Here is a 13,691-nt window from a genome sequence, read left to right as displayed (position 1 = left end):
TTTTGTATTCAACTGGCTCTGTAAATTTAATTGATTTTTTTGTGCATGGAACGAAAATTACATAAGTTTTTGTAAGAATTAGTAAATTATATGAAGACAAGTGGAGAAATGGAAAATTTAAAAGTAAATACGAGTAAGAAGACAAGAGAATGATAAACAAAAACAAAAATGAGATCTTTAATGTGAAATAAAAGTACTTCTTGAAACCAAAGTGCATTTTTATTCAGAAAGCTAATTAACAATTTTTTTCAGATTTTGAATAAAACTTTTATGTTTATTAAAAACAATTTTAAATTATTAAAATAGGTCCTGCAAATGACGCCCAATGTGTGACCACATTATCTAAAATATACTGCTATGTTATCGATAACTCCGCATTTGATTTGGTATTTTTCTTCAAATTTGATATTTTTTAGTGCTGTTTGACATGGAAAACGCGTATTTTTATGGCGATTGGCCAGCAGCTGTTACGCGAACGAGAGAGAATAGTCGAAACCGAAAGTCGTCGAAATGTTGCGTACATTATCACGCGTTAGCGAATTGCCAATTGTTGTAAGGCAATTGCAAAAAGTACGTAACTGTAATGCAGCCGTTGCTGTCACTAACAAAACAATTGTCACTGTAACTAATACAAAGCGATCACAACATACAACTTCAACAAGCAATCGCAGCAATATTAGGACTAACAACAACAGCAACAACACCCACAGCAGCAGCACCAACAACTATTATCAGTGGACAACGCGACAGCAACAACTACAACAGCAAATAAGATTTGGAAGCAGACGCAGTTATTCATCGTCATTTTTCGGTTTATTCCAGAATGCAGCACAGGCTGGTGTCGCAAAGACCAACAACTATGCCACGGAAGCGACCGTGCAGGTGAATCGAGTAAGTAGACACACACACACACACCACCCCCCACCACCACCTAAGAGCTCCTTCTCCCACCAACGCAGTAGTGAAAAGAAAAATACCGATTACATAATGTGTGTGAATATGTGTGCTTGCTTGCCTGTTAACCAATCAGGTCAGAGTTGCATTTTGCGTGAGTGTCGTTCGTCTGGCGGTCATTTCAAAAATTGCCGGCCGTCAAGGTCACACCGTGACGCGCGTGACCGACGTCGGCAGCGTCAACGCCGACGACACGCACTTTCTTATCAGCAGCAACAACACTTTCCACGGCGATCGACAGGTTATGCAAAAAAAAAGAGTGCACTTCAGTGTTGATCTCTCGTTGTGTGCGTGCTGTGCTCTCACTCTCGTGTGACGTCATCGAAGCAGAACGAAAATATACAAAACAAAAAAACAGTTACAGATTAATGTTTATTTTGCGATACAACTAATCGATTATAGTTAAACAAAAATACAAATGAAATAGGTATTAAATTATCATTGCAACTTTTATTGCTGCAGAATCAACCATTGCGTATCTATCTCTCTCTCTGTCTATCGAAATGCTTACTCGCTCACTTACACGTTTCTTCTTTTTTCATGCATTCTATCTCTGTCGCTGCCGTGTGCTCTGTGCTGTGTGCTTCTCAGCCATTCAAGCTGCATCGCTTGGACGAGGGACCCGAGACCACAGTGCAACTGACCAAGGATGAGGCGCTCAAATACTACACACAAATGCAGACGATACGTCGCATTGAGACCGCTGCCGGCAATCTGTACAAGGAGAAGATCATTCGTGGCTTCTGTCATCTGTATTCGGGCCAAGAAGCCTGCGCCGTTGGCATGAAGGCAGCCATGCGTGATGTCGACAACATCATCTCAGCCTATCGCGTCCATGGCTGGACCTATCTGATGGGTGTCTCGCCACTGGGCGTCCTCGCCGAATTGACGGGCATGCAGAGCGGCTGTGCTCGCGGCAAGGGCGGCTCTATGCACATGTATTCCCCCAATTTCTATGGCGGCAACGGCATCGTTGGTGCCCAGGTGCCATTGGGCGCTGGCGTTGGTCTCGCCTGCAAGTACAAGGGCAACGGTGGCATGTGCTTGGCCCTCTATGGCGATGGTGCTGCTAACCAGGGCCAGGTATTTGAGGCCTACAACATGGCCTATCTGTGGAAGTTGCCCGTCATCTTTGTCTGCGAGAACAATAACTATGGTGAGTAGATAATTTATACGATTAATCAGCTACAGTATCTGGAAAGCATTCTACTTGTTTTTCAACGCTCTGAAAACTTTACATTTCTGTACAACTTTTTTATTAGTGATAAATAATGCCATTACAAATTTTAAAGTCATTTTAAAACTCATACTATTAATATTTAATTAATTATTATACATATTAAATAAGAATTCAAAATTATTGGGAACTCTATTATTTAATATGTACGACAAACAAAATTAATAATAAGTTTATACTTGTATAATTCATTTTATATTTCACAAAACTGAAAGATTTTCTTCAATTACTACCATTCAAATGTTTTTACAATTTTTAATTTTAAAGAATTCGAACTCATGAGCTTTTGCTGCTTTTGCAAATTACGAAATTACCAATGGGAAATCATACTCCAAAATAAAATCTTTTACATTTAAGGAAAATTTCGACAATTTTGGAGTAAGAAACAAATGCAAAATTTAACTTTCTTTTACTTAGTTAAAGAAAAGTGAACGAAATTAAACAATCTAAAAAATATTCACTTAAATTATTTTAAAAATTGCAATTTAAATTATTGAAAAATTTGAATTTCGAAAAAATTTAATATTGAAGTATATTTTGTAGCCGGAAATCATACTATCGATAAAACACACTATTAGTTAACTCGATGAATCATACAATCGATAAAAGATACATTGAGTAAATCGTACTATTAATCATACGATCGATAAAACATACTTACAATAATTCGTACTATCGATACAAAATACTTTGAGTAAATCATACTATCAATAAATTATACTATCAATATTTCCGATAAAAATACTTCGGAGTAAATCATGCTTTCAATAAATTATACTATCAGTAAATCACACTATCGATAAAATATGCTGTCAATAAATCGTACTATCGATAAAAATACTTTGAGTAAATCATACTATCAAAAAATCATACTATCGATAAAAATACTTTGGAGTAAATCATACAATCAATAAATTACACTATCAGTAATTCATGCTATCACGCTAACCAATACTATAAATTACCATACTACAACTAAACTTATCTTGTTCTGTTGTCTACTGATAGGCATGGGCACCAGCGCGGAGCGTGCTTCGTGCAACACGGACTACTACACGCGTGGCGATGCTCTGCCTGGCATTTGGGTCGATGGCATGGATGTGCTGGCTGTGCGCAGTGCCACAGAGTTTGCCATCAAGTATGTGAACACGCATGGACCGCTGGTGATGGAAACGAATACTTATAGATATTCGGGTCATTCCATGTCCGATCCGGGAACCTCGTATCGTACACGCGAGGAAATCCAGGAGGTGCGTCAGAAGCGTGATCCCATCACATCCTTCAAGGAGCTGTGCATTGAGCTGGGTCTCATTACCACCGATGAGATTAAGGTAAGTATTCTGACAGTCGAACTCACGGAACACTCCATTAACATTACGTTTATATCAGGCCATCGACATGAAGGTGCGCAAGGAGGTGGATGAGGCCACCGCAATTGCCAAGACCGATACCGAGCTGCCATTGCCCCATTTGTGGACCGATGTCTACTCGAACAACTTGGAGCGCAAGATTCGCGGCACTATTGCCTATGATATTGATCACATCCAGGAGCGCAAGGGTGTCAATCATTAAACAATGATTTTACAACGATTTGATCAACCCAAACACACATACACACACACACACAAAGATAACAAGCGAAATCTCTAGATGTTAAGCCCAAAAAGTGAAAGTTAGAAAATTTTTGTTTATGCGATATGCTTAATTATGTAGAGCTTCGTGTAAACACACGTAAACACACACACACACACATAGACACACGCGAAAAAGACACAAAAGAACGTAGCTAACCACGAATATGGATACTCTTTCTACCCATACCCATAATCGACATACACAATCAACACTCAACATGGGCCAGGGCCAGTGGCAAATAGCAACAGGAAAAGCAACGGATATTATTGCATATGAACGTGTTCAATATGGTTTAAAGCGAGGTGTAAATTTGTTGAAATATAAACTACAAACATACGCAATCTAGTTTTTATTTCACAAACGGGATTATTAAGCTAAATAACATTTATAAGAATTGCGTTTAAAAAAGGTTGGAATGTAAGAAACTGAAACCGATTTATAAAGGAAATGTCAATTGATTTGAATTTTAAGCTCTACCAAAATGTTTAAAACTTAGTAAACATTGCATTACATTTGTAAATGTTTAGTTTAGTTTGTTTTTACACTCAGATCACATTGGCATCTAGCTCGATAAGTCATATTTTTTTCGAGTATTTTTCGGCAAACGTTTATTCACTCATTTCATTTTTATATAATTAGAATTTCTGTTTTATTTGTCCTCATGCGGTTTTAATACTTACAAAAAGAGCAAATTTAAGGTTAAATTTATTATTCCTTTAATACCATACCGAGACAATTTTAGTGGTCCCTTTCACACTGGACACTTTAGGGGACCGTAAAACAATTGTGTATCGTCAGCATAGTTGAATATTTTGTGAACTAGCCACTGACACAAGATGATGCAACGGACGGCGCCCGGATGTCATTCGATGATGCGATTACGATTACGATTACTGCGAAACCTGATGCATGAACAGTGCATGGAACGCAATGTGTGGCGAATCCAAAGACGCTTCAATTCCGATTGCTCAACGTTAACGCTAGAGAATGTAAGTAGGAGAACTCTTTGGAGATTTATATGTATATATATTGTATATCAATCCATACTATTTTATTTATTTATTTTAGTTTATTCTATACTGCATAGTTGTTATAAATACATATAACATTATATATTAATTTTATTTTGTTTATAGTTAAGTAATAATATAAAATTACTGGCATTAGTTTAGGATAGACCATCGCTGACTATATAAGTCTCTGACTACAATATTGTGGTTATTAATAATGCAAATTAAGTAACTGCACATATAGAAAAATATTTATGTGATGGTCATGAAGATGCAACTATGGACTATATACAAATTCGTGTTATATAATATATGCTTATAATATATGTATATACTGAACAAAAGTATATTCATTACTTCGCTTTTAATTGGATAATTTTAATTTACAAGGAAAAATAATTTTGGCACGATTAACACATATAACATATTTAGTAGAATTATTCATATAATTTTCATTTTTAAAATCAGTGTATTGTTTTCATGGCTTTATGTTTTATGTTTAATGTTTATTATTTAAAACGTTTTATTTGAGAGCTATAAATTTAAGAATTTTTACTAAAACAGAAATTAAAGAAAAGCAATGTAAAGAACATATTATAATAGGTTTTATGGGGGAAAGGTATCCACAAGAAACGCTTAGAAATCGTTATTAATAAATAAGCTCAGAATCTAGTAAATTAAATAAAAGGGGCTTAAAGTTCAGTAATTTAAATGCAATTATATGTCAAATTAATTTATTTTCATTGTACTTCTTTCTTAAATTGATTTGTAACTTTTTCTATTATTTCTACTATTATTTCACTTCTAATTATTTTGTAATGGGATTTTTATATTATTTTATTTGAATAATATTTCGAAATTTTGTTATATATTCATTGTACATTATGTTTCTTACATTGTTATTTTAAATTGAATCGAATCTCAAAATTTTGCTGCTGATGTTTATTCTATATTTACATATATACATTTATTCTCTTAACTATTCCTCTTTTATGTCTATTATAATATAAAATACCTTTATTTGCAACTGTTTTTATTATTCCTACTATTATTATTTTATTTGAATACTATTTTGAAATTTTGGTATATACTCATTGTATATTATGTTTTTTACATTGTTATTTAAATTGAATGGAATCTCGAAATTTTATTTATTCTATGTGTATATACATTTATTTTTACTATACCTCTGTAAATTATGCATTGTTTTTTTTTACGTAGCCTATAGTCCTTATTCTATAGTAATATAAAATCGCCTCATTTACAAATCCTCTTGTTATTACTACTATTATTCCAATTCTAATTACTTTTCTCGATATTCTCGACCACAGACATTCAAGTGCTACGAACTGGAGAAGGGCCCGCCCACAGATGTTGAATTGTCGCGCGAGGACGCGGTCAAATTGTACCGTCAAATGGTGGAGGTGCGTCGCCTCGAGGTCGTCTCGGGGAACATGTACAAGGCGAAGCAGATCCGAGGCTTCTGTCATCTGTACATCGGCCAGGAGGCCGTCGCCGTGGGCATGTGCGCCAGCCTGAGGAAGCAGGACAGTGTGATCACCGCATATCGTGCCCATGCCTGGACCTATTTGATGGGCGTGACGGCGCATGGCATGATTGGGGAATTGGTTGGAGTGCGCAGCGGATGCAGTCGAGGCAAAGGCGGATCGATGCACACGTATGCCGATAACTTTTATGGCGGCAATGGGATCGTTGGTGCCCAGGTGCCGTTGGGCGCTGGCGTTGCGTTGGCCCATCGCTATAAGGGCGATGGGGGCGTCTGTGTGGCGTGTTATGGCGATGGGGCTGCCAATCAGGGTCAGGTCTTTGAGGCGTACAACATTGCCAAGCTGAAGTGCTTGCCGTGCATATTTGTGTGCGAGAACAATCACTATGGCATGGGCACCCACATCAGTCGCCATGCGGCGCTCACCGATTTCTATATGCGTGGACAGTATGTTCCGGGACTGTGGGTCGATGGCAATCAGGTGCTGGCGGTGCGCAGTGCCACTCAATTTGCCATCGAGCATGCACTGAATAATGGCCCCATTGTTCTGGAGATGAATACGTATCGCTATGAGGGACATTCCATGTCCGATCCGGGCTTGGCGTATCGCACACGCAAGGAGGTGCAGGAGGTGCGCAAGCAGCGCGATCCCATCGAGAGCTTCCGCAAGCAGATACTCTCGCTGGGTCTCACCGACGAGGCCGAACTGAAGGCCATCGATGTGGCGGTGCGCAAGGAAATGTCTGCCGTCTCCAAGAAGGTGGTGGCCGATCGTGAGGTTGGCATCGACGAACTCGCCGCCGACATATATGCCAAGAACGTGGAGCCGAAGATTCGCGGCGTTTCTGGTTACAATCTGACGCACAAGAAGATTGCCGAGGTGTGCTTTGGCAAACCGAAGCCAACGCCGGCCAATGAGATGAAGAATGTGCCCATTGGTGATGCGGCCTTGATTGCCGCTCAGCTGGAGGCCAAGAAGAAGAACGACGAAAAGAAGGCTGCCGAGGCGAAGGCTAAAGCCAAAGATGTCAAGCCCAAGAAAGACGATGATGACGACGATGACGATGATCCACCAGCACCGCCAGCAGCAGCAGCAGCGCCACCGGCGGCAGCTCCACCTGCAGCTGCCCCACCAGCAGCAGCCCCACCAGCAGCAGCTCCACCTGCAGCTGCTCCACCTGCAGCTGCTCCGCCAGCGGCAGCTAAGCCCAAGTAAGCTGAGAGCCAACAATGCACCCACTTGACAAGATTAACCAATACATTGCATATATCAATTTGCCCTACACTCAACTCTTCACATAAGAAATATATATCCTATCCGAAGGTAATAAAGTCTTTCGTGTTTAAGTGAAAAAAATTAAAGTAAATTACAACACCCCTTCTTTTATTTTCAAAAAATTGCCTTTCAGTTATTATGCAATCAAAATTTAGTAATAGTTGAAGAAAAAGTCAATTTTTATACCCGCTACCCATAGGGTAGAAGGGTATTATAACTTTGTGCCGACAGAAAATGTATGTAACAGTTAGAAGGAGGCATCTCCGACCCTATGAAGTACATATATTCTTGATCAGCGTCATCAGCCGAGACGATATAGCCATGTCCGTCTGTCCGTCTGTGTGTCTGTCCGTCCGTCCGTCTGTCCGTATGAACACCTAGATCTCAGAGACTATGAGAGATAGAGCTATAATTTTTTTCGACAGCATTTGTTATGTTTGCACGCAGATCAAGTTTGTTTCAAATTTTTGCCACGCCCACTTCCGCCCCCGCAAATAAAAAAAAATCGAATAACAAGCGTAATTTTAAAGCTAGAGTTGCCAATTTTGGTGTATATAATAATAACTATAGTAGTTATGATTTGGTTGCGATCCGATAATAATTGTCGAAGTTATTAAAGAAATACTTTTGTATGGGCGAAAACGCCTACTTACTAGGGGCTTATTTGCTTTGGCTGACAATCTGGTATATTGAGCCGTCTATGGTATATTTTGAATGCGGTACTATATTGATATACCAAACATACCATTTGGTATATTTTTAGTATTTTTCAGTATATTTGGTATATTTTAAGAATAATACCACAAAATATATTGAATTTCTTCAAAATGCGTAGCGGGTATCTCACAGTCGAGTACACTCGACTGTAGCTTTCTTACTTGTTTTATATTGGGGATTGCCAAGATACGTATCATATAAATATTCACTACGCCTGTCTCAAAAGCAATACGAAGCACAATTTTGAAACTACGATCTTCAGTACATAATTACGATTTTAAGATTTTTGATTTAGTTATCAGATAAAAACGGCTGTTGCAATCGGGTAATGTTGATACTCATAATATTAATAATATTCTCAAATAGACTATTTGTGTACAATTTATTACATTTTCTTTATTTAAGGTATCAGCACTATACTTGTTATATGTACTACAACTAACATTATTTTTTAAATGTCCTCGCCAGTAAGTAAATGTACTGCACGTGATCTGTTTCAAAAATACAAAAAATAAAAGTCATCTAATCATTATTTAACGAAATTTTTTTTTCTACCATATTTAGGCGACCATTAAGATATTTGATTTTCCATAATATGATTATTTTACCTCGGTTTTTTGCAAGGCTATTCTTGAAAATTATTTAATGAAATATTTTCTTTTTAAGGGGTAATACCACTGTAACCCTTGTTTTTGGAGCGTTATTTTGCGTTTTTTTTTCGATTAGAAGGAATGAGATTTTGTTATTTATTTAAAAGTATATAATAATTTTTTTTCATATAAAACCATCCCCTGATAGAATAGTTGAACTATCTTTTAAGGCAAGAAAATTTGCTTGATTTTTTGAATATTGTACAGTGGTGTTACCCCTTTATTTAGGTAATTGGTAAGATTATATTTTAAAATAATCCAATACCCAAATGGCTTTTTTATAAATGTCAAACGTACGAACGGACAAATAAGATATAAAATTCATAAAATATATTTTTTGTTGTTTAACATATTTGGATTTCTTTTCATCTGGGTATTAATAAGTTTGGTATTGCATGCTTATTACCAATAAAAAGGCTTCTGTAAGCTACATTTGTCTCTATGTATTTAACAGCGGACTCGTAAAATTGCTATCGAAAGTTGCATCTTGATAAGAATAACAGTGAAAGAAAACTGCAAGAAAGAAAGAAAGAAAGTTTTTCGAATGCAGAAGCTCGTCAACTGCCGCAACATAGCCAATGTTTGCATTATGCAAAGTTATTGCTGAGCTTTCCGCATCGAAAGTTCTTGCGCACACTGAATGAAAGCTTGACGCTTTAAGCAGCCTTGCAGGGAAGCTTTATTGCATTGACACCTGTGCACAAATCGAAAGCTTTCGCTGTCATGCTCTGAGCGCTTTCTGCTTCCTTCTCGTTCTCTCGCACTCTCTCTTGCTCTACATCGTTTTGTTTCTGTTTCTGTTGCGCTCTGTTAAAATTGTCGCAAATCGTGTGCGACGCGTTCCATTCATTTATCAAGCCGTTAAATGTCCGTTGCCCACGCGCACACTGTTTCCCCCTTCCCACCGCACGCCTCGGCTGCTCCTCCCCCTCTACAGCGACACGAACACCCGCACCTGTAAGCGAAGACCTCACCGCACTGTTTGGCGCGACACCCTTAAAGTCGATCGGCCGGCCTGTTGCCTGTTTTGCGAGGCGGCATTCGATCATCTGGTCGCGCTATTCAGTCTCTTCGCGATGCTCTGGCGTTGATCTTCACGTGCGCTGCGATCGGTTCTCGTGGCTCGTCAGTCAGCTCATCAGCTCATCATCTCATCATCGTTTCGGTTTCGTTTTGCCTCGTGGTGTGTTTTTGTTATTATTGCTGTTGTTGTTGTAGTTGTTGTTGTGTGGTGCGTGGCGTGGTTGCTTCTGCTTCGTGTTGTTGCGATTTTCTTTCATATGCCGCAAAATTTTCTACATTTTTGCTAAACATTGAATAATATTCTTTTCTATACTGAGCTATTATCATTATCATTTCGATTTGTATTCTAATTATTTTCTGCAATTGCTTTGAATTTTCAATATTTATTATTTTAACCATTTAAAGTTTATTGAATTCAATTAGCGATTGTTTATTTGAGGATATATCGCATTGAAATCAATTTAAGTAAATTTCAATGTTTTTAGAATTTCAAAAGGTTTTAAGCTTTGTGAAAATATTTTCTAATTTTTAATTAATCTATTTTTTGCATAAAGAAACTTTTGAAAATATATTTACCAATTTTTTAAATTTATATTTTCAATGACATTGCTTTAGTTTTAGTCCTAACTCATAATGTCAAAAATTTGTGTTTTAAATCATATGTTAACATCCTCCACAATTTGATTCCAAATTTTCGTTTTCTTTCATTTACTTGATTTATATTTTGATATCATTTCTTTAAAGATTGTGTTATAAGTTAGTTCGTGTTTTTTGATTTTTTTTATATTGTTTTTTTTTTTGTTGTATATCTTTTTTTTTTTTGCAGATTTGTGTTTTGAATCTCATTTTCGCCTGTCGGAAGTGAAAAGCGCCAGCAGCGGCGGGTGCCAAATATTTTCAACGTTTTCATTTGAATTTTATTTTATTTTTACCCATTCTGCATTTCTATTTTTTACATTTCATTTCTCCGCTATTCTATTCTCTGCTTTGCTTTCCTTATTTATTTTATTTGATTTCATGCTGGCGCATACTTAGCACACATATTAACGACTCGTGTTCCATTATTATCATTATTATTACTTATTTTTTTTTGCTGTTTTTTTTTTGTGGTTTCGCGGTTCCACTAAAATAGTGAAAAATACTAAAATTACTTCTTATAACTGTGCTGTGTAATGTAATAAATAAAACCAAATAAAGTGTGCACGCGTCGAATTAAAGTGCGGTTCAAATATATTCATATGTACATATATATATGAAAGGAATACATATATAGTTTGTTGTGAATAATCATCATACATTTGTGAGAACAACGCAAATAAATATTTCAAGGTAATAACATTTGCTATGCATAATTTAGTTTTGTTTATTTATAATTCTCAATGCCCAAATTATTAAGCAATTGAAGTTTGGAGTCAAGTGTTTTGACAAATACGAAAATATAGCATATACATATGTATACTATATATGTTTTTCTCTATCGATATATGTGCATATAGTATATAAAATATATGTATTCTTCATTATATACAAGTGTGTGTATGCTTCGAGTGACACACTTGAGTGGCATCTAAGAGCAGGCAAAAGCGGTCATCAGCATTGCGGAAACTTGTATACGCTACAAAATAGCATATCAACTGCAATCAAACATATCTACACACATATGTATATGATTTTAATAACATTTAAAGATGAGATTAAAAATTTCCTTGCATATTGAGTATTTCTGCAATTTTTGTAAATATGCGAGAATATTAAAACTTAATAGACATTTTTCTTAACTATTTTGACACCTTGAATTTCTATATAATACTCGAAATATCTACTTGTACCTTTTATTTTCTTTTTTTTTGTCACATGTTCTCAACTCGATCGAGTGTGTGTGTGTGTGTGTTTTTTTTTTCTTTTGGTTTCCGCTACATTTGCATAGCCGAATTTGAAAACTGTCCCATGATGGTGAGAGCATGAGAGATCAACTGAGCGATTTAAGAGACATCGCCGTCGTCTGAAGGGGGTCGTGATACTTGTACCCATTAAAATAATGCTAAGAAGCACAGCAACAACAACGTTCAAAGCGTTTCGTTTCAATTGAAATTGTAATTTACACTACTCGCTGAACAATTTCGTAACATTGACGAGCCTACATTTTCATTTTAGCTGAGTTCATTTTCGGGTGAGGTTAGCTAATTCGAAACACTGAAACCGATTTTACTTTTAATTTAGCAAGTGTGCAAGGCGACCATTGAAATTTAAGTATTTCAAAATTATTATATATACAAAACAACTAAGAAATTAAGGTATATTTTTAGTATTTTTGTGGTATATTAATTTCGAGTATCTCACAGTCGAGCACACTCGACTGTAGTGCTTGACTGTGAGATACCCGTAACTCATTCGTAATAAAAGTAAAACCAAATAGTAGCAAATTAATATACCACAATAATACTAAAAATACCAAATACCAAATGGTATATATGACATATTGATAAAGTACTGCATTGCAAATATACCAGATTGTTAATCAACGCCCATGTATATAACAAATATACCACAAAAAATACTAAAAATATACGACTATATTTGGTATATTGGTATAATACTATATTCAAATATACATTATAGTTGAAAATATACCAGATTGTCAATCAAAGCACCTATGTATATCCTCTCGGTTGTTGTCGCTGATCAAGAATATGCATACATAACATATATATGTACGTATATACATTATACTTTCTTGCCGGTACAAATAAAATACCTTTCTACCCTAAGGGTAGCGGGTATAAAAATATACCACAAAAATACTGAAATATACCGAACACTATATATTTATATAGTTCTACATTCAAATATATTATAGATCACAAAATATACCAGATTGACGCTGATCAAGAATATGTATTCTTTATTACATTCATTTCCTGTTGGCACAGAGTTATAATACCCTTCTATCCTATGGGTAGTGGGTATAATTACAAATATATGTAGATAAAGCAAAATTTCTGAAAATTTATTTAAAAATACAATTTGATATAAAAATGAATTTTAGCTTGAGTTAAAGGTAAACTGTAAATCAGATTTTATTTTTAATTAATAGTTCACTTTTTGGAGTTGTGCAAATTTTAAATTGAAACTAAAATATTAACAACTTATAATATCATGAGATTTTAATTTTAAAAAATTATAAATGTGGGGTTTTTATTTATAATGTACTTATAAATTTAAGGGTAAAAACGCACTTTGAATATGAACATATATTATACTAATGTTTATAGTACATATACTTATGTAATGCGGTCGAGTAACCAACTCGCTCTTCCTCTCAACAGCTCGCTGCTCCTTACTTCAGTTAAAATGAACCAGATCCCATCAATGCCTGTAATTAATAAATGTATTAAATAAATATATAATATAAAAAACTTTCTAGAGTTCATTTCATAACACAATTTTTTTTGGTGAGCGTAGCTAAAGCGAAACTGCGGACTTGATTTTATTTTCTATTCAGCGTTTACGTTTCACAAGCAGGTGTTTAGAATGCAATGTGCAAGGCCTAAATCGTAGAATAATCTAGATTATAAACAAAATGTTTAAAATGGAATACAAAGAATATAATAGAGACTATTTATACTTTGTGCTGGCAGCAAATGTATGTAACAGGCAGAAGGAGTCATCGCCGATCCCATAA

The 13,691-nt window shown here is 35.8% G+C and overlaps 3 protein-coding genes across 6 annotated transcripts in view; all 3 read left to right on the top strand.

The window, feature by feature from the left end:
* Positions 1-4,162, top strand: part of LOC117569293 (pyruvate dehydrogenase E1 component subunit alpha, mitochondrial) — a 69,860-nt gene extending 65,698 nt beyond the window's left edge. For 2 of the 3 annotated variants that reach the window (XM_052008480.1, XM_052008481.1), the window contains 4 exons: positions 823-891; positions 1,546-2,110; positions 3,200-3,522; positions 3,581-4,162. In XM_052008480.1, coding sequence (XP_051864440.1) covers positions 823-891; positions 1,546-2,110; positions 3,200-3,522; positions 3,581-3,763 — 1,140 coding nt within the window. In that variant the 3' untranslated portion in view covers positions 3,764-4,162. Of the gene's footprint in view, positions 1-430; positions 571-822; positions 892-1,545; positions 2,111-3,199; positions 3,523-3,580 lie in introns of those variants that run through there. The other variant, XM_034250404.2, reaches the window with a different exon arrangement.
* A 220-nt stretch (positions 4,163-4,382) lies between these two features.
* On the top strand, positions 4,383-7,716 carry LOC117569284 (pyruvate dehydrogenase E1 component subunit alpha, mitochondrial). Its single transcript, XM_034250394.2, has 2 exons — positions 4,383-4,815; positions 6,168-7,716. The coding sequence occupies exons 1-2, from the start codon at positions 4,663-4,665 to the stop codon at positions 7,557-7,559; spliced, it is 1,545 nt and encodes a 514-aa protein (XP_034106285.1). The 5' UTR covers positions 4,383-4,662; the 3' UTR covers positions 7,560-7,716.
* A 2,328-nt stretch (positions 7,717-10,044) lies between these two features.
* LOC117573379 (uncharacterized) overlaps positions 10,045-13,691 on the top strand; it is a 43,364-nt gene continuing 39,717 nt past the window's right edge. For both annotated transcript variants that reach the window (XM_052008483.1, XM_034256529.2), the window contains exons 1-2: positions 10,045-10,169; positions 11,142-11,338. The gene's annotated coding sequence lies outside the window, so the exon portion shown is untranslated. The remainder of the gene's footprint in view (positions 10,170-11,141; positions 11,339-13,691) is intronic.

Source organism: Drosophila albomicans, chromosome X, assembly GCF_009650485.2.
Source record: "Drosophila albomicans strain 15112-1751.03 chromosome X, ASM965048v2, whole genome shotgun sequence".
Taxonomy (NCBI): Eukaryota; Metazoa; Arthropoda; class Insecta; order Diptera; family Drosophilidae; genus Drosophila; species Drosophila albomicans.
This window is presented reverse-complemented; position numbering and strand designations above follow the sequence as displayed.

Coding starts and splice junctions, on each gene's coding strand:
- LOC117569284 (XM_034250394.2), top strand. CDS start 4,663: ATGATGCAACGGACGGCGCCCGGATGTCATTCGATGATGCGATTACGA. Junction 4,816..6,167: donor CAACGTTAACGCTAGAGAAT/GTAAGTAGGAGA, acceptor TCTCGACCACAG/ACATTCAAGTGCTACGAACT.